The sequence below is a fragment of the Artemia franciscana genome, chromosome 4 (assembly GCF_032884065.1).
Source record: "Artemia franciscana chromosome 4, ASM3288406v1, whole genome shotgun sequence".
Classification (NCBI taxonomy): domain Eukaryota; kingdom Metazoa; phylum Arthropoda; class Branchiopoda; order Anostraca; family Artemiidae; genus Artemia; species Artemia franciscana.
In genome coordinates, this window is record NC_088866.1 from 10,702,873 (window position 1) to 10,724,433 (window position 21,561).

The 21,561-nt window shown below is 33.5% G+C and overlaps 1 protein-coding gene across 7 annotated transcripts in view; it reads left to right on the top strand.

The window, feature by feature from the left end:
* LOC136025976 (uncharacterized) overlaps nt 1–21,561 on the top strand; it is a 391,881-nt gene that overhangs the window by 132,746 nt on the left and 237,574 nt on the right. For 5 of the 7 annotated variants that reach the window (XM_065702101.1, XM_065702103.1, XM_065702105.1 and 2 more), the window contains 3 exons: nt 464–1,200; nt 14,691–14,792; nt 20,440–20,498. In XM_065702101.1, coding sequence (XP_065558173.1) covers nt 464–1,200; nt 14,691–14,792; nt 20,440–20,498 — 898 coding nt within the window. The remainder of the gene's footprint in view (nt 1–463; nt 1,201–14,690; nt 14,793–20,439; nt 20,499–21,561) is intronic. The other 2 variants (XM_065702104.1, XM_065702107.1) reach the window with 1 other exon arrangement.

The window sequence follows — 21,561 nt, forward strand, 5'->3', positions numbered from 1 at the left end:
CTTCGAAGTTATCTAAGACCTTATGACTATTGCAAACAACATAAAGATCTCAAAACTTCGACCAGATGTATTTGAACTTTAAGGGGAGTGGGTAGAAAAAATGATAGAAGAGGGAACCTTGTTGCCCACGATCACTTTTGACTCTTGAAAAGAGCACTAGAGCTTTTAATCTCTAATTGAATCTTTTCCAAAGTAACTGAAAAGCATCAATCTACCTAACCAGAGACGATAAATAAATTAAGTAGAAATAACTATCAGATTTAAACTATAAGACGCAATTTACTAATTAAAATTACGAAACTATTAGGGAGAAGAGAATGAAACATAACCTTCTAAATGGGATGCAAAACAGGATATCAAATACCATTCTAACGAGTAATGATGATTTGCTGACAAGATATCAGCTAGCTTTATCTTTTATTTCATTTATCTTTTCATTTATCTTTTTATTTCTTAATTTCAGGATACCTTCGACAACGAAGACGAGGCAGACAATACTCAAAATATCTCAGCCCAACAGAGAAGGCGAAAGAGACGAAAAAAACATCCTTGGACCGTGATAAATCCCGATGGAAACTTTTATTTCTATTGGTTGGGAGTAATCAGCTCATTTGTTTTGTATTATCTATGGGCCTTAATAGTTCGTCAAGCATTTCCAGAGCTACAAGACGAATACCAAATAACATGGTTTGTCCTCGACACTATTGGAGACATAGTTTACATTTTAGACCTGTTGTTACAATTTCGTACTGGTTACTTAGAACAGGGTCTCATCGTGGAAGACACAAAAAAATTGGCCGTCCATTATATGAAATCACGAGCGTTCCTATTAGATGTTTTCAGTATAATTCCCTTACATTTAGTGCCAATAGAAAAGATGCCAGTATTAAGATTTCCAAAAATGGTGAAAGTTTATCGCTTATACAGTTACTATTACATTGTTGAGTCACGAACTGTATACCCTAACATTTGGAGAGTTCTGAATTTAGTGCACATTTTGCTTTTACTTGCTCATTGGTTTGGTTGTTTCTATTACTTGATATCAGAGGCTGAAGGATTTCGTGGTGACTGGGCTTATCCATTTTATCATGAAGATGACGCTTATCGTACTCTGTTGAGGAAGTATTTAGGATCTGTTTATTGGTCTACTTTAACACTAACTACAATTGGAGATCTTCCTACCCCGTATTCAAATGCACAGTATGTTTTTTTTTTTTTTTTTTTTTTTTTTTTTTTTTTTTTTTTTTTTTTTTTTTTTTTTTTTATATGTACGCAAAGACTGTAGGTATGACATTTCTATTTGTAATTCCAAGTGTAATTGCTATTTTTAACAAATACTAATATTTGAATGGGGATTTTAATGAGTCAATTGTCGAAACTTCTTTAAATGTGACTTATTTTTGGGGTAATTCTCGATTATTTTTAAAAAGAGGTTTGGCCTTACTTATGATTTTTTCCAGGTTGATTGACTCCTCAGAGTACCTTAGATAAATAGAATCATATATAAATAAGAATATATATATTCAAATACATATATATATATATATATATATATATATATATATATATATATATATATATATATATATATATATATATATATATATATATATATAAGAATATATATATATATATATATATATATAAGAATATATATTTATATATTTGTATATATATATATATATATATATATATATATATATATATATATATATATATATATATATATATATATATATATGAATATAACAACATGGAACGTGCCACCTGGAAATCATTAATCATTAATATCATTAAATCATTAATATCATTAAAATGATGGAAGTATTTAGGCCTTTGGGCGTAAGTCACATCTGAAGACTTGTCACGAAATTGCTTCTTTCATAGAGAATAAAAATCTAAAACTTTTTTTCCACTCGACGAGTCTTTGTTAGTCTCATTACGCAGACAGAACATGGCCCATATGCCCCAAAGAGGAAGGAGAGTTATCGATTGAAGATTCTGAGAAAACTGATCAATTAAGATAAATAAAAAAATACTTAATGAGCTTCCCATTTTCAACCATAAGTAAATTGCGTGGTTTTTGTATTCAATCCTAAAGATGCTCGTAGACCGTAAAAGAAAAAAACGGAAAATATAGTTTGTTAATTCAAGGAAAGCGTCATTTAACGAAGGTGGTTCATTTGAGGCTGGATAAAATATTGCACAGTGATGCACACTTGCGAATCAGGTATTGAGGAGGAGGTTCGTTGGGTTTTTGAGTAGGCAGAGGGCAGAACTTAGCCAGAATCTTCAAAAAGTACATTTTGATCCAAAAATTTTCTAGTTATTCTTGAGCCTTTTGTTTAATACGGAAGGGTGATTAGATAGGGGTGAGTACAAATTAATCTCTAATTTCTTTTCATTTTGGGAATAATTTTGAACTAAGTCTGCAGTATGGGTACTGGCAGATTATGTATTTCCTTTTATTGCAGAAACACTTTTTCTGTGTATCACTGAAAATTACAATAATATGCTTCATGATATAAATGGGAAAAATTGGGAAAAACCCCATAAGTCCCCAGGAATTATTCCACGGGAGAGGGCAAGTCCCATCAGGAGCTATATAATCCATAGATCCAAATGATAACAATTCTAATTTGCCTTTTTAAATTTATTATTCAGATAAATATAGGTGGAGCCTTAAAGGCATAGGGTAGATTTATTTTTTATTTTCCTTCATTTTCAGGAGAAGGTTTGGATCGAACCTGTAATAAGGGCTCCGCGGAGTGATAGCTCGCCATTTATCGTAGAAAAACAATTTCCGTACATGGTAAAATATTTCACTAATGCGCTCAGTAGCAAAACTGATGGAGGTGACATTATGGGGACAAAAAAGGAAACTTTCTAAGAGAGGAAAAAATACAAGTGCTAGAGTAACTTCTTTAAACAAAAATTTTGGTAAAATTTAGCCATTTCGTTTCGTATACGTTTTTTAATGTCGTCTTGTTTTACAGAGGTGCATTTGTCCCTAGCCCACAGGTGGCGTCCATAAGTCACATCCCTATGATTAATATTGTTTGTCTAGTCCATTTTGAAAATCGTGGAAATGATACCCTTATCATCAACATTTTATGTTTTAGACCCACTCCCCCGTCTCTTAATAAATATATGAAGGAACACATATTTTTTCAGAATAAAACCATTCATTGCAATAGACTATGAGTGAAGAGTGATCTTTGTCAATAAAAGTCCTATTTCTAAACATTTAAGTATTAAATAAAATATAGATCTAATATGTAAAATATATGAGTTCTAAATTAGCTCGTCAAAAGCAATTGGCAAAGGGAAATTATCCAACTTTTTTGAAATAGGAATTGAACTCCCTCAAAAGGGGCTGAGGTCTTGATAAAAATTGTAAAACTCATTTCAACATGTATAAGAACCTAAAATTTGATTGAATACTTTTCCCGTTTAGGATGCCCGTGCAAGTGATCATGCACAATCTGTAATAAAAGATTATCAAAGAGCACTTCCCCTCTAATAGCTGAGATTCCTCCTCTAATAGCTGAGACGAAAGATCATTACGAAAAATTATATTTTATTTAGAAAAATAATTACGCCAAATAAACTCTTTTCATCAAATTTTTGGGAAGCTTATCGTTGTGTATTTGCTTTAAATAGTATAATATCTAGTTCAAATAACGGAAAACGCGATCGTTAGCACATATACCGGAATCATAAAAACTTTTAGCATAGTACTACAAGGCTTAGGTGTAAATAATAGGGAGTTGAAGAGGGGCAGCCCCATAAAAAAACGAAATAATTTTAGTTTGCTTTAAATTTTAGTGTCAAACTTTAGTTTTATTTAACCAAAACCTGTTTTTTTATTTACTATGACTTAATAGCAGAAGAACATGTGTTTGGCATATTTGCAAAAATCTAGATTTGAAATTCTTACACAAATGAAGCAAAAATTGTTCGACTTTAATCACTTCGAGAAAATCTGGGAATTGGTTTAGTTGTTTAGCAGGAAATAAATGGAAAACAGATTTGCATTGGTAGGTATCAAGACAAAATAGCTTTCGGGTCCAAAGATCTTTCCATATAACTTTTATATATTAAATTTGAAAAAAAAATCATAATAAAATCAAGGAAAGTTAACGAGCGACTTTAAACCTAAAAAGAGCTGAAATAATCATTTAAAAAGCTAACAAATTTAATACATTAAATCTAGCTTAAACAACTGCAAATCCTTACGAATAAATAAAGAAACCCGAAAGAGAGATAAATAAAATGAAAAGTTCTTTCAAGCTTGAAAATAATAGATATTATTATGGTGAATAAATGAAACCAAAAACAAGCAAAAATTTAAGTGAATAGTCAAGTCAAACTTCAAAAAATCATATTTTTGACCGACATTTTTTTCAATTTTTTCTTTTCTTTGTTACATGTAATTCCCTTGGCAGAAATAGTTCTAAATGTACCTTTCAAGCCAATGTGGAAATTAAGTGTTTGACCTATTCCCTGGCTCCACTGTCAGGGTGCTGGTGTCCCCCTTTTTGGAAATTTGTTGCTATATAATGTTCCTTTTTGTCTGAGACTTAAATGGAAAATTCAAGCAGTTGGCAAAATCTTTTGAGTCTGGGAGAATCAATATTTGTTTTCAGTTTTGCTGTGTGTATACCCCCCCCCCCCACTCTTGGGATATGTTCCTGTGGATACAGTCAAGGGATTGCTCTAAAAAAATTATTGGGCCCATTTTTGGTAGATTAGATGTTCTACACATAGATTTTTTTATAGTTTAGAGTCTTATCGACCCAGCGACTTTTGGAGTTAAGATTCAAGCAGTACAGAAAAAATGTTTTTAGACAATATTTGACCAAAGGATAGTTTTTCCATTTTTTTTATTTCTATAGGATTACCTGGCCAACAGACTCACATATATAGTTTTTAAGTCAACCAAAAACAAATTCCTGATTTTGGAAAACTTCTCAAAGTACATTTTCATGGTACTTGGTATTTATCAAGTGACATATAGCGATTGTAAATTCTGTCTGTCTGTCTGTCCTGGCTTTGCTAGTTTAGGCATTTACAGATAAGCTAGGACGACGAAATTTGGCAGGCGTATCGGGAGCACGATAAGATTAAATTAGAAGTAGTCTTTTCCCCGATTCTACCATCTGGGGGGAGTGGGGGACGGTTAAATTGGAAAAAATTAGAAAAAAATGAGGTATTTGTTACTTGTGAACGGGTGATCAGATCTTAATGAAATTTATATTTAGAAATGTCTTGTGCTTCAGAGCTTTTATTTTAAATTCTGACCAGATCTGATGGCATTGGGGGGAGTTAGAAGGGAAACCGGAAGTCTTGGAAAACGTAAAAATTGAGGAATCTTTATCTTTTGAATGGGTGATTGGATCTTAATTAAACTTAATATATAGAACAATTTTATGTCTCAGATGCTCCATTTACAAGCAGTTCGTGGTAACGAACTGTAGTAAGGAGCGACCCGGCTCAATAGCAAACAAAACTCTAAAAAACGGATTTTAATGCTAAAAGATACTTCAAAAGAATTGTATTTTAATGCTGATTTTAAATATACAAGTTTCATCAAATGTAGACTTTGTCTTCAAAAGTTACGAGCCTGAGAAAAATTGCCTCATTTTGGAAAATAGGGGGAAACATCTCCTAAAAGTCATAGAATCTTAACAAAAATCCCACCATCGTATTCAGTGTATCAGAGAACCCAATAGCAAACACTTCAATCTCCTATCTACAAAAATGCGGAATTTCGTATTTTTTGCCAGAAGACAGATCACGGGTGTGTTTATTATTATTTTGTTTTTTTTCCCCAGGGGTCATTGTATCTACCAAGTGGTCCTAGAAAGTTGCAAGAGGGTTCTTTCTAACCGAATTCAAAAGTTCTAGTGCCCTTTTTAAGTGACCAAAAAATTGGAGGGCACCTAGGCCCCCTCCGACGCTCATTTTTTCCCAAAGTTAACAGATCTAAATTTTGAGATAGCCTTCTTGTTCCCCATAGTCGAAAGTTATAATCACTATGTCTTTGGTGATGACTTACTCCCCCACAGTCCCCGGGGAGGTGCTGCAAGTTACAAACTTTGACTAGTGTTTACATACAGTAATGGTTATTGGGAAGTGTACAGACGTTTTCAGGGGAATTTTTTGGTTTCGAGGGGGGGGGGGGTTGAGGGAAAGGGGATATGTGGGAGGATTTTTTTTTGGAGGAATATATAATGGAGGAAGAGAAATTCAATGAAAAGGGCGCAGGATTTTCTAGCATTACTATAAAAAAAACAATGAAAAAATAAAAATGAAAAAGTTTTTACAGTTGAAAGTAAGGAGTAGCATTAAAACTTAAAACAAACAGAGATTATTACGCAATTTAGGGGTTGTTCTCCTCCTAAATACCTCGCTCTTTATGCTAAAGTTTTTTTAGTAAATTCAAATATTTTTTCTACGGCCTTTCTGATTCAGGGGTCATTCTTAAAAAATTGGGACAAAACTTAAGATTTAGTGTAAAGAGCGAGGTATTAACGAGGGGGCAAACCCTATCATATACATAATAAAAATATAAGAATATAGAAGTTTGTTACGTAATTTAATTCTTAAGTTACGTAAACGTTTTACTAATAAAAACGTTCGTTAAAATTAAAAGTTCTAGTTGCCTTTCTAAGTAACCGAAAAACTGGAGGGCAACTAGGCCTCCTTCCCCACCCCTTATTTCTCAAAATCGTCTGATCAAAACTAAGAGAAAGCCATTTAGCCAAAAAAAGAATTAATATGTAAATTTCATTATAATAATTTATCTGCGGAGAGCCAAAATCAACCATACATTAATTCAAAAATGTTCAGAAATTAAATTTAAAAAAACTAGTTTTTTAACTGAAAGTAAAGAGCGACATCAAAACTTAAAACGAACAGAAATTACTCCGTATATTAAAGGGGCTGTTCCCTTCTCAACGCCCCGCTCTTTACGCTAAAGTTTTTTACTGTTTTAAAAGGTAGAGTTGAGAGAAAGATTCAAACTTTAGCATAAAGAGCGGGGCGTTCAGAAGGAAAGAGCCACTTTTATATACGGAGTATAGTTCGTTTTGAGTTTTAATGTCGCTCCTTACTTTCAGTTAAATAACTATTTTTTTTTAATTTAATTTTCAATTTGAATCGGATCCGGAGCCATGGGGGGTTGGAGGGGTGAGACATAAATCTTGGAAACCGGAAATCTTGGAAAACGCTTAGAGTGGAGAGATCAGGAAGAAACTTGATGGGAAGAATTAGAAGAGGCTCTAGATACGTAATTCACGTAATTTGAACGGATCCACTCTCTTTGGGGGAGGGGGAGGGGTTTTCCAGTGCTTTGGCGGGTTCGGTGCTTTTGGACATGCTAGAACGATGAAAATTGGTAGGCTGGCCAGGAACCTGCACAACTTGACTTGATAATAGTCGTTTCCCTAATTTGACCCTCTGAGGGGATTGAGGGAGAGCAAAAATTGAACAAAATGAGGTATTTTTAACTTACGAATGGATGATCGGATCTTAATGAAATTTTATATTTAGAAGGACCTCTAGTCTCAGGGCTCTTAATTTAAATCCCGACTGTATACGGTGATATTGGGGGAGTCGGAGAGGGAAACGGGAAATCCTGGCAAACGCTTAGAGTGGAGAGATCGAGATGAAACTTGGTGAGAAGAATAAAAACAAGTCCTAGATAAGTTATTGACATAACTGGACTGAATCTGCTCTCTTTGGGGGAGTTGGGGGGAGATGTTAATTCGGAAAAATTAGAGGAACTGAGGTATTCTAACTTAAGAACGAGTGACCGAATCTTAATGAGATTTGATATTTAGAAGGAACTCATGTCTCTGAGCTCTTATTTTAAATCCCGACCAGATCTGGTGACATTAGGGGGAGTTGGAGGGGAAAACTGGAAACCTTGGAAAACACTTAGAGTGGAGAGATCAGGATGAAACTTGGTGGGTAGAATAAGCAAATGTCATAGATACGTGATTGACATAGCCGGACTGGTTCCACTCTCTTTTGGGGATTTAGGGGGTCCAGTGCTCTGACGAGTTCGGTGCTTCTGGACGTGCTAGGACGATGAAAATTGGCAGGCGTGTCAGGGACCTGCACAGATTGACTGGATAATGTCGTTTCCCCCGATTTGATCATAAAGGGGGGTCGAAGGGAGAGGAAACAATAGAAAAAAAAAAATGTGTTTTTAACTTACGAGTGGGTGATTGGATCTTAATTATTTTGATATTTAGAAGGACCTTGTGTCTCACTCTTGTTTTAAACTCTGACCGGCATTAAGCCTCTGATTTTCTTTTAAATCAATCTATTGATTCTTAGAATTTTGCTAGAGCTCGCGCCATTTGATCTCTTGGCTATTGGCTCTTCTGACTTTGTCAAAAGTGTCATATGAGCTCTTTGCTCTTGTTTACATTAGGGTTCCCCTTGATTCAAGAACTCGCTAGGACAAGTTTGAAACTGCTCATAAAAACAGATATAGCTCCTTTTTTTACCCTATCGTCAAGAAGACCATAAGTTTTTCTGTTTTTTTTTTCGTACCCATTATCTCAAGAACTAAGGAATATAAGTTTCAAGCTGTCAAAAAAAAAATAAATATAAAAAAATGTGTCCTTTTTGGGACCTTTTCTCTCAGTGAGCTAATATTTAAGTTCTTTTTGTGAGTATCGGCGTCTTCTCGGCCCCAGAACTTGAAGAAAAAGTTGAAGACAAAGTTGAACAAAGAGCAAAATATTTCAATTCCAATTTTCAGTGGGCCTTTTCCCAACTTGACTTATTTATGTATTAGGGTCTCCTTGGATTGGGCACCCATGATCTACTTTATCAAGCTCATCTACATGAGATTCTAATAATTTATATAATATAGAGTAATTATTCCCAAGGATATATGAGTCAATTTACCCCTGGTTACATATATACTCCGTTTTTCATGTGTATTATGATGGGTTATAAATAAGTTCAATTGAATTTAATTCATATAGACTGATCTTTTCAAGTTTTCTGAACAAATTGACTATTTGAAGATTTTGATTTGATACCACAAGGGGTAACCTGGGACAGAACATAGTACAGTAAGATCTTCTAATATATTTTTACCATTTACTGTACACTAGAATGCTCGATTTCTAATCGAACGAGCTCCCTATCAAGCGTCTGTGTGACATCTTCCATGCAAAGTGACCGGAAATAAAGTAAACAAATAAAACATGGAGACATATTTCAGCACCACACCCCTCCCTCTTTTTTTCTGTGTGCCTCTGCATATATATATATATATATATATATATATATATATATATATATATATATATATATATATATATATATATATAAGTGGTAATTCCATCGATGAAATTTTTTCTTGACCTCTTTTTGACCTTGCTAATTTATTCCTCCTTTTCTATCCATGATATTATTTTATTGCTGAACAATTGTTCAAGGAGAGTGGAAACATTTCCTCTAAGCTATATTTTCCCACGATTCTTTACAACACATATTTATCCTATCTTACATTAGATCTAGAATGAATTTCACTTACAGCCTTCGTCACCTGTTGAATGAATTACTTTTTCCCTTAGAATATCACTGGGCTGTCAAACAAACTCATTGGAAAAAGAAAAAAGAAAAAACAGATTAAAAACGGTTAAAGATGTAGTCTCCGGGCAAAGCACCAGTTATGGGTCTTTTATTGTGTTAACTAAGAGCTTATGCTGTGCAGCTTAAGTACATGAACTTGAGTACTGATTGATGAATTTCGTTTAGCTAAACAATCACAAGAAGTTTGAATTAAGTATCATAACGTAAATTTGTTAAAAAAAAAATATTGAAAAAGGCTGCTTATTCTACAAGACTTTGCTACAAGACCACATTCTTGTTATCAAATTAAATAAAAAAAACTAGTTTTTTTAACTGAAAGTAAGGAGCGACATTAAAACTTAAAACGAACAGAAGCTACTCCGTATATGAAATGGGTTGTCCCCTCCGCAGTCCCACGCTCTTTACGCTAAAGTTTGACTCTTTGCCACAATTCTACTTTTTAAAACAATTAAAAACTTTAGCGTAAAGAGCGTGGGACTGCGGAGGGGACAACCCATTTCATATACGGAGTAATTTCTGTTCGTTTCAAGTTTTAATGTCGCTCCTTACTTTCAGTTAAGAAAACTAGTTTTTTTTTATTTAATTCCTGAACGTTTTTGAATTAATGCATGTTTGATTTTGGCTCTCCGCACATAAATTGTTGAAATGAAATTAGTATATTAATTTTTTTTTGGCTAAATGGCTTTCTCTTATTTTTGATTAGACGATTTTGGGAAATAAGGGGTGGGGAAGGAGGCCTAGCTGCCCTCCAATTTTTCGGTTACTTAAAAAGGCTACTAGAACTTTTAATATCCAACGAACGTTTTCATTAGTAAAAAATATACGTAACTTAAGAATTAACTTACGTAACAAACTTTTATATTCTTATATTTTTATTATGTGTACGAGGGGGTTTGTACCCTCGTTAATACATCGCTCTTTACACTAAATCGTAAGTTTAGTCCAAATTCTTTAAGAATGACCCCTGAATCAAAAAGGCCGTAGAATAAATAGTTGAAATCACTAAAAATATTTTAGCATAAAGAGCGAGGTATTTATCTCCTCCTAAATACCTCGCTCTTTATGCTAAAGTATTTTTAGAACCCCGCATATGCGTAATAATCTCTGTTCGTTTTAAATTTCAATGCTATTATTAACTTTCATTTCAAAAAACGTTTTCATGTTTATTTTTTCATTGTTTTTTTTATAGTAATGCTAGAAAATCCTGCGCCCTTTTCATTGAATTTTTCTTCCCCCATGACATATTCCTCAAAGGAAAGATCCTCCCACAAATCCCTCTCCCATCAACCCCACCCCCCAAACTAAAAAATCCTCATGAAAACGTCTGTACACTTCCCAATAACCATTACTATATGTAAACACTGGTCAAAGTTTGTAACTTGCAGCCCCTCCCTCAGGGATTGTGGGGGAGTAAGTCATTCCCAAAGACATAGTTATTATGGTTTTCGACTATGCTGAACAAAATGGCTATCTTAAAATTTTAATCTGTTGACTTTTGGAAAAAAATGAGCATGGGAGGGGGCCTATTTGCCCTCCAATTTTTTGGTCACTTAAAAAGGGCACTAGAACTTTTCATTTCCGTTAGAATGAGCCCTCTTGTGACATTCTAGGACCACTTGGTCGATACGATGACCCCTGGGAAAAAAAAACGAAAAAAAAACAAACAAACAAATAAACACGCACCCGTGATTTGTCTTCTGGCAAAAAAATGCAAAATCCACATTTTTGTAGATAGGAGCTTGAAACTTCTACAGTACGGTTATCTGATACGCTAAATCTGATGGTGTCATTTTCGTTAAGATCCTACGACTTTTAGGGGGTTTTTCCCCTATTTTCCTAAATAAGGCAAATTTTCTCAGGATCGTAACTTTTGATGGCTAAGACTAAACTTGGTGAAACATATATATTTAAAATCAACATTAAAATGTGATTCTTTTGATGTAGCTATTGATATCAAAATTCAATTTTTTAGAGTTTTGGTTACTATTGAGCCGGATCGCTCCTTACTACAGTTCGTTACCACGAACTGTTTGATCAATTTGGTTTGACACAGCCAAAAGTACCATGACAAAAAAGTATGTTATTTTTTGTGTAGTCGGGTGATTTGTCATTGCTTAGTGATTTCAATGTAAAGAGTGTAGTTTTATTTGATTATCATATTTTAGAAAGATTTTCCCAAAAAGATGGTTTTCTAAAAAGAAGGGGTAGTATTAAAACCTAGGATGAGCAAAAAATTCATATAATAATTCGCAGATGTTAAACAGAATGATTAACTCAAACAAAAAAGAACATTAATTAACACAAGCAGTAGTAGGGATACCGCAGCCTAAAGGGAGAAGGAAGGGGGTAAGGGTATACTTCTATTTCTTAAACAAAGATACAAAGGGGGGTATTTTTCCAACTCTATAGGTCAATTCTCCCTCACCAATTGGCATTCCTGGTAAGTGCAGATATTGGAGTATCTTACTCTAATTCTGGGCAGGTTCAAATAAATGCCAAGGTGTTTTACAAATGACGAAAATAGAATTTACAAGGGATAAATTGACCTTCCATTATGGATTAGATTTCGAAAATTTTTAATGCCAAAACAATAAGCTTCAAATTCGTTTCTGTTTCCCTCTAAAATTAGAGATACATCAATTAAAGCAATTTAGGTTTGATATCTAGCTGCCTCAGAACTAAACCGTAGTTTGGTTGATTTTAACAAGATTTTGCAGTGCAAACATGAAAAAAACTTTTTTTATGTCATTTATAAGTTTTTAAAATAGTATTTCATCTGAATTTTCAATTAGAATATTACTATCTAATGAACTTTATTAGTCTTTGCTGTAAGTAAATAAATTTGAGAGAATATCACGAATATCAGAGCGTTTGGAAAATTAGAGCAAAATTGTTATTAGTCTTATCTGCTGGAATAATCAAAAACTCGTTTGGTAAATTAGTCAATGATTACAATTTCAAGGTCTTCAAAGACATCCTTAGTTTTCTACAATTAAACTAAGCACTCAAGTTGCATGTTTTAACATTCGGTAGAAATTCGAAGTTCTAGTGCTCTCTTTTAAGTGACATGAGATGAAGTTCGGGGAGAGGGCCAAAAGCTGCCGTTTTGTCCTATTTACAACAATTTTGGAAGACACAGATCTAAAATACCAGTGAATAAGATTTTTGGGATAGCTTATCAGCTTAGAACTATTGACAGCTACTTAAATAACCTCTTATTTGTACTGTCTATGTTAGTACCTAGCGGTGCATTCGACCGTTAGCACATCGATAAGCCGTAAGAATGAGCTGTTATAACTGATTGTTTCGAGTAAAACTAGTGGCTTTAGAGGATTTCACGGTTGCACAACGACTGTCACAAGAGAGGTTTGTAGATCCTCTGCTGAAGGAAGGGGGTACAAAAAGAATCCACAATTCACCCCCCCCCCCCATTTAGGTGTTTCAGATAAATTTAGAGGTATCATGTAGCCATGACCCTTCCCTCTCGTCAAGCAATATATTCAGGCCCAGGATGCAAAATAGGTCTCTCATTGCAGGATGGCAGGTTTAACGGAAACTATTAGTTTTTAACATTGAAGCGTTGTAATCTGGCCTCTTATTTATAATTCTCTTATTTAATTTGTTCAAAAGAAAATACGCCTAAATGAGCCTAGATATTAATGAAAATAATACTAAAAATAAAAAAAATATTTTCATGAAGTAGGTTTTTTCAAATTAAAATAAAGAACAAAATTGGAGCTTAAAATGAGCAGAAATTACCATGCATTACCATTGCATTACCATGCATTACCTGAAATTACCATTTCAGTTTGGCACCGACTTTTGTGCTTCACTCTTTACATTAAGGCTTGACTTTTCATCCCCCATGCCCAATGTTACGAAGACAAATGCCCTAACATAAGAGGAATGATAAAAAAGCTTTATTTTCTTCACAACGCCTCAAGAATGGATCGATTTATTGGCGTTTGCTTTAAACAATTTTTTTTTCTATTCTAATGTTTTGAAACGAAACGGGTAAATAAAGCACTTAATACTTTCAAACGACTGCATTTCTTGCATTATAAAGTTTGTCTACCATTCGCTTGAAAGTGTGGCGAAGGATCGGGGAGGGGTAATGAGGTGATTGTAGCTTATTTTATAAGCAAAAAGAAGCTCTAGCCTCCCCTACCTCCAAGTATCAGCCTAACTCTGGAACCGTAGCTGTTTCATCTTCCTCCACTTGCTGGAGTACATTTGGGCTGCGCATTAATTGTTGGTTCAGAGGGAGGTGACAGCTCTCCTTTTATTTCGTAAATGTTGTTTTCAACCATAAATTTTAACTACTAAATATCGAATCATTGTAATAATAAAAAGTTGTTCAGTGTAAAGAGAAAAGGTTTGATGGTGGTTACAGTCTTCCTCATATTAATGAAATTATTATTTATTTTCTGAAGCAAGTGCCCTTATTTGAGCCTTTACTCTTGATGCTGCTGTGCGAAAGTTAAACTTTAGCATAAAAATCAGGGAAGTGATGGTAATATTAGCCCCTAAATACTTAGGTTATTCACAAGATGATATTAAAAATAAACAGAAATTGGATAAAAAAAAAGTTTTTCAAATGAAGACAAAAAGCGACACTAAGACTTAAAACAAAGTGAAACTTGTCCTATGAGCCGTCCCTTCATTCACTCACTTTTTACGCTAAAGTTTGACCTTCGATTTTTGTCAATGTTTCAGCAATGAATACTTTAACGCAAAGGCATCGCGACGTTAAAATGTTTGCTTTTTTTTTATCACACTGCTTTGAGAGTGAAACAGCTTACTTACTCACGTTTGGTTTAAATAACAAAGTTTTCAGTTCAAATGTTTTGAAAGGCAATCAGTAAATAAAATACCCGGAATCACCAACAATCGATATTTGTTGATTATTCCTTAATTTACAGGAAGTAAAAGTCAAACTTTCGCGTGAAGAGTAGAGTTTGAGAGGGTTGTACTTCCCTCACACATAGGATAGTTTTTATTCGTTTTAAGCCTTAATGTTGGTCTTTACTGTCATCTGAAAAGCTTTATTTTTATTTAATTTTTAGCAAGAACGTGTATGGGATGAACAATGCGACCACAGTTGGTCCTAGAGCATTTGCCCGACGTGGAGTTATTTCCAGACTTCGTGGTCATGTCTCAAACAATGGGTTAGATTTTTCAGATTTTTAGTAAAAAAGTGTAAGAAGACCCAATTTATTTTATATACGTAATCGGATATTTCCTCCTCAGCACGTCCCAATTTTAAACATATACATATTTACACATGTACATATGCATATACATATACAATTTAAAACATATTTTAACTTATATTTGGGTCTACTTTCACTGAATAATGAATTTCTTAAGCAGCGGCATAGCCAGGGAAGCGAAGGGGTACACCTGTCTCTGGGTACAACACCTATTGGGGCACCATTTAGATACAATGTATGTCATATATGTTGGCCCATCTACACTGCTAGGGAAGGGGGCATATAAACTGAAAATGGCCCCGGGAGCAGAAGAGCCTACCTGTGCCAATGCCTTAAGACTGAGCATAATCATCTAATTTTGGATTTGTTTTTTTTTTTTCAAAAATTATCTCTGTACTACTACAGGTATTTTATAATACTTCTAATTTTAAATTTCTTAATCCATTGTTTACTCGGCACTCTAACTGAATGACTTGTGTTTTTTTTAACAGTGTTTCTGTGGAATCCCGTTTGCAGATCCTCCCACTCCCTCCTCTCTGTGTCTTCAGAAACCGTTTTGAAATACCATAATATTAATTAACTACATTTGTTATTCTCAATAATGTTTTATAAGTCCTTTCGTGTTATTCAGCTGGATTTCTGACTACCGATGTTGTCTTAATTACAACTGTAATAAACTTTTGATTATCCATTCTCAGTGCAGAACGATTAACTAAAAAAAAAAAAAAAAAATAGATAGTAGCCCTAGGAAAATATAAAAAGCCAAACCTAAAAAACAAAACGGAAGTAAAGGAGGTCCTTTATCAAAAAGACAACTGAATAAAAATTTGGTGTTGAGTGGCAGATAAGCTCACAAGCGGGAGAGCTTGGGGTTTTGTGTTGGTGGGTGTGGGTTTGGATTTGGATTTCGAGGACGAAGTGGTAAGTAAAAATAACACAAAGTCATTTAATTGGATTTCTTTTTTTTTTAAGAACAGACTCTTTATTTGGTATTTATTTTTGTTTTAACCCCTATGTAACGGGCCATGGCGCCTTGTAGGGGTAGAGAGTTATTGTTGTCCATTTATTTTTGATGTTAATAAACTGAACTGAACTGAACTGAACTGAATTTTCTTTTGTCTAAAGCTTCCTTTAATGCTTATATTTTTCCAACCTCAATATTCTCAGGTTCACGACATATTGAGAATTCTTATTTACTGTTTGCTCTAACCCATAGTCGTTAATCCTTCGAACTAATTTATAGCCTAAATTCGTTTTGTGACGCATCAATAACCTTAAAAAATTCTTGAAACTTTAATGTTATCAATATTGTCCTTGTCTAATGCATTTTTAGGCGACTGTACTTCTCTTTTCCTGTGAGATTACATATTTTGCACTGATATTGTGGGAGGGGTCTGTACCTTTTGTTCCCCTTGGAGGTAGAGGGTGGGTTCTTCAAGTCTCCTTAGTCTAAATTCGCAATATTAAGAACAAAACTAAGCTAGCCTGTCTTACAGACCTCCAGCCCCTGAAGAAACTGTTGAAGATCCGTCCATTTCCTCAGAAGAATTTTGCTAGGCTTCTTTGTTCGTCTTTGTTCGTCCAGAGCCTTTCTGCCCAAAACAGAAACACTTTTAGGGAGAGAATCCATTTTTGGAACGAAGGGGGTCGGAAAAGCAGGCAAACTAGAAGATAACTGTTGGATATTTATCACGATGTATGGGATTATTCCTGGAATATTTGCAAAAAATTATTGTTCGGGGCATAGAGGTTGTACCATCTGCTTTATATGCATGCCTGCTCTCAGTCATGGATGTAAACTTCTTTGAAATCATAATGTCGGTTATGACAATGGAAAAGGAGAAGACACGACCTGGATAGTTCGCTATTCAATAAATAAACTAGATATAAATATGGTATAATAAATTTTCCGGATGGAATTTTCAGCTAGAATGGAATTGTCTGGGGGGAATCTCTCTGGCGAGGTGGAGATGTTTTATCTGGAAATTACTTTCCGTGGAGGATTTTTCTGTGAGGGAAGGAATTTTTCATAGAGGGGTAGCCGGATTTCCAGGGATTATTTCAAAACGATCAGAAATTTAATAAAAAATAATATTTTTTTCAACTGAAAGTAAGTAGCAATATCAAAACTTAAAATGAACAGAAATCATTACGTATATGAAAAAGTTTACCCCTCCTCGAGTAGTCGCTATTACAGGCCAGAACGGCCTTTTTGTGACTAATTGATATGTATATGATATAGAGGTTTTAAATAAAAATTTACCTACCTACCTCGAGACCTCGCTTGCTACGTAAAAATTTGACTTTATGTCCGAATCCTTCAAGAATGACTATTGAAGCACAGGGGCCGTTTAATTAGAATAATAAAGCTTTTATGCAAAACTAAGCAAAAACGGGTTTTAATTTCAACAAAGCAGTGAATAAAAATAAAGACAAAACAACTCTTTATTATTAAACAAAAAAAAATATTCCAAATATTTCGGCCCATGTCTGGGAACCGTTCTCAACGGAAAAAAGTGAATAGAACGAAAAAAAACAGAAAAAAGTTGTTTTTATAAAAATAACACACACAAAAAAACGACAACTAAACACACGAAAAGAAAAAAAATAAATAAGAACAATTCACATTATAAACAAACTTCCAGCACTGATGTTACAAGATCAGAATAAAACCAAAACGAATGTCTATAGTGAAACCATCACTCACTCTCCTCTCAATATTCAGTGTATAAATGGTAATCTATTAAAAGTGAAGACTATATTTACTTGAACAAACAAAAAAAGTCATCCCAGGTCCATCACCCCAACTAAATCTCACAGGTTCATAAACGAATTCGTGAATTATAAATTGAGTGGATCTTTTTTTTGCTAGTTTAACTGCAGTCCGTTGACTTTTTCCATCTTTGACCTCATTCTGACTTTTGCTCGCAAGGTTATAACTTGTTCCACGTCAATTACATAAAACACTACTGGTTGACTATTTTACCTGCTCCTTAATTACAATATTAAAAATCGAGTTTATCATAAACCCCCTTGATCTCTATTAATACTAATACCCCCATAGATAATCTTTTTATTTCTATAATTTCTCTGAAACTTTGCAAAAGTCATAAAGATTTATCTACAAATTTTGTTTGATCAAACGAAATATTGTGATGAGGAATGTCAAAAATGTGTTTTGCAACAGCTGATTTAAACGTTTCGGGCTTTTGATTATGTTTTAGCGAGTAATATATGGCATTTTGTGTTGCTGTAGCCTATTTTCTAAATTCTGCTGTGTTCTACCTACATAAAATTTACCACAAGAGTATGGAATTTTGTATTTTCCCCTTTGTATCTTTCTTGAAGTCTTGTGTTTTTTCATTATTTTGCAAAGAGCTTGTAGTTTGTCCTTACTTAAATGCTGTTTTTATATTATGTTTTTATAGTTATCTTCTTAAATTATGTGATAACATTGATGTACAAGGCTAAGTTATGTAATTTGTTTGTTGATATGACCCATCTTCTTCTAATATTACATGTTCCATTAACTTTTTTTCTTTTTTCAATCATTTGAAAAATCATACTCTCGGGATGTCCATTACCTATTAGAATATCCTTAATATAAAATAGTTCACTACTTATGAATTTTGGTGATGCTAATTTCAATACCATATTAACTAAAGAAATAACTACACTCTTTTTTACTTGGATCGGATGATTTGATACGAAAAACAAATAACGGTTGTTGTAAGTCGGTTTACGAAAAATCGAAAATGCTAGTTTATTATTATTTCTATGGATTCAAATATCCAGAAACGGTAACTTATTCTCTGTTTCTTCTTCAATTGTAAAAAGTAATTCCTCTCCCAAATTATTATAATGTTCAAGACAACCTTCAATTTGTGATTCCCTATAATTCCAAATAACTAAAACGTCATCCATATATCTGCCCAAAATTTAGGTTTTAAATATGTTTCTATTGCTGAAGTTTCTACATACTCAGCATAAATATATGCTAACAGCGGACTTAAGGGTCCATCCATTGCTAATCCCTTAATTAGATGATAAAAATTATCCCTAAACTTGAAATAATCAGTATACCTACTAGTTATTTTAACTAAATTTTATTTAGTTTCTATTTCAATTCCCACAGATAATTCTTCTATCTCATTTTATGATCATTAAATTTTTGGATAAAATACTAAAATATTTATCAAAAGGTATATACGTATACATTGATTTTATATCAAAGCTAAACAGCCTAGATTCATTTGATATTTCAATATTTATAAGTTTATCTTTAAGAATTCTGATTTTTTTTTTTTATGTGAATTTTGAAGATATAAATAAGGGTTTAAGTGTCATTGCTACCCATTTTTTGATTTTTCGCCGTTGGTGAACTAGCTGTTAATTCTATAGGTCTTAGAGAATGCCTATTTTATGTATTTTTGGCAAACCATATATTTTTGAGCTGACTAATCCCCTCGGAAAGAACTTGTAATACATTTGTGGTGTGGTACTTCCATTAGTTTTAAGGCCTTCTAAGTCATTTCTAAGTTTTGCTACATATGATTCAGTTGGGTATGAGTTAAGTTTATTATGCGTTGAAACATCTTTTAAAATTGTTTCTATTTACAATCACAATCATCTTTTTCAAGGATTACTATCAGACTAGACTAGAGTCAGACTAAAGTCAAGATGTGTGTGTAAATAATTCAAAGGATTCGAACATTCATGTTCAGTTGAGTACTTTGCCATAAAGCTAAACTGAGAATAATGAAAAAAATTTAAAATTAAGAAAATCAAGATGTTTACAGAGCCTTTTCAGAAATATTACTCAAAAATAAAAAAGAGATATAGGACGATAACTTGCAGGACCATCTCGGAGACCACCTTAAAACAGAATAATAACGCGAGCACGTTTTAAAGAACTTGGGAAGGCATCATTTTTAAATGAAAGGTTGACAAGTCTCGTAAGAGCAGAAACGATGACAGGAAGCAGAAACTTGACAAAGTAGAAATACGATCTGAGCCAGAAGATGAAGGACCCTTCAAACCATTGATAATGCTGGCTATTTTAACTTCACAAATATGCTCAAGATCCATTGATTTAAGACAAGGTGGTCCAAGATACAATCTAAAATCATTTAGAGAAGAAGAAGGATTTAAAAACGAGGTTGTAGTTATCCCGATATTAGCAAAGCAAGAATTAAACGTATTTTGAACGTTTATCTCACCCTCTACGGTTTCACCCTCAATCAATAAACCACAATACAAACCAGTTTAATCGCTGTGTGTCAACATTGACTGAAAAAAATGGTTACTGGCTAAAAAAAACTGATTAAAATGTAATTTCAGTTTAAGTAATGCATTACTACTTTATCGTGTTGGTGCTCTGAACTCTTTGGTTCGGGATATAACCTCTATTCATAAACTCTTTGGTTCTGCTTCTGCCACTCAATACGCAACTTCCTGATATCTAAATTAAGAATATTGCCACCTTCTTCTTTTCGATTCTTCGGCAATAGCTTATTTAATATTGTTTCTATTGTATTTTACTACGTAATTTCAGTTATGTCTTTCTTACTATGATTTATTTACAATTTTCTTCTTTTTATAGGTACATTTTTACCATTGCAAGTTACCTAATCGGTGTATTCATCTTTGCGACTATAGTTGGTAAGTAAACAAAATTCACTCTCGTCTTTCTTCTTTGCGTCAAGTCCTTTTATTATTTTTCTCCTTTAATGCAATATCTCTCATTTTCTTTTTCGTATCTTCAAGCATTGATGAAGTAAACGTAAGGTATATGGGTACCCGTGTATTATTCAGAACACACTCAATAAGTGAAGTTAGGTTCTTTCGTGAAACAAACTACGATGCTGATAAACTTTATGAGGAAAACCGGTTTCATAGCCACAAAGACAATACTCAATTTAGTTGACTACGCATAGTGATAGAAGATAGTGTCTGAACATGGATTTTGAAATGAAGATTTGGGCTTTGCCAAAGACTGAAAAAGAGGTAATCACATTTTTCCAGGATAAGGGGTTGTTATCCACAACAAAGCAGTGCGTCAATGGACACAACATGACTTTACACTATTACGAGAAGGAACATTACGAGAAGGAACATATATTTATAGTAGTGATAGAAGATACCTAACCTAACTTCACTTATTGAATGTATTCTGAATAATACACAAGCACCGATATATGTTCCATGGAAGAAGCTTGAAATAGAGTAAGTTTAATGCCCTAATATAGAGTTTCTTGTTATTTATTATGGGGTCAACACTATTTTTCTCAGCTGTCCCCTGGACATATTTGTTTGTGCTATTGAAGTTTTTGGGAAGATACTCGGCTCCTTGGTTTGAATTGACAAGAGATAAACATCTTCTGTGAACAGTTTTATTTTGTATTTTTCTTTTGTTCACAAACCATCTTACTGTTACATAATATGGTAACAGTGTGAGAGCAGGTAACAGTATGGTTCACTTACCATATTGCTCCCGATAGATTCAAATTTTTGTCCGGTACATTTATAAACATGATCTAGCTGTTACAGTTTAAATACTTTTAGGTTGCTATTTCAAACTAAAAGAAGAAGTCGTTATCTTAAAGCAAAATTTGATTTTAAAAAATTGTTCCCGAACAAATAATTATTTAAAAGAAAAGTAACGAGTCATATTAAATACTACGACAAGTAGAAATAAATCACTTGTTTAATTAAATCTTGAAAT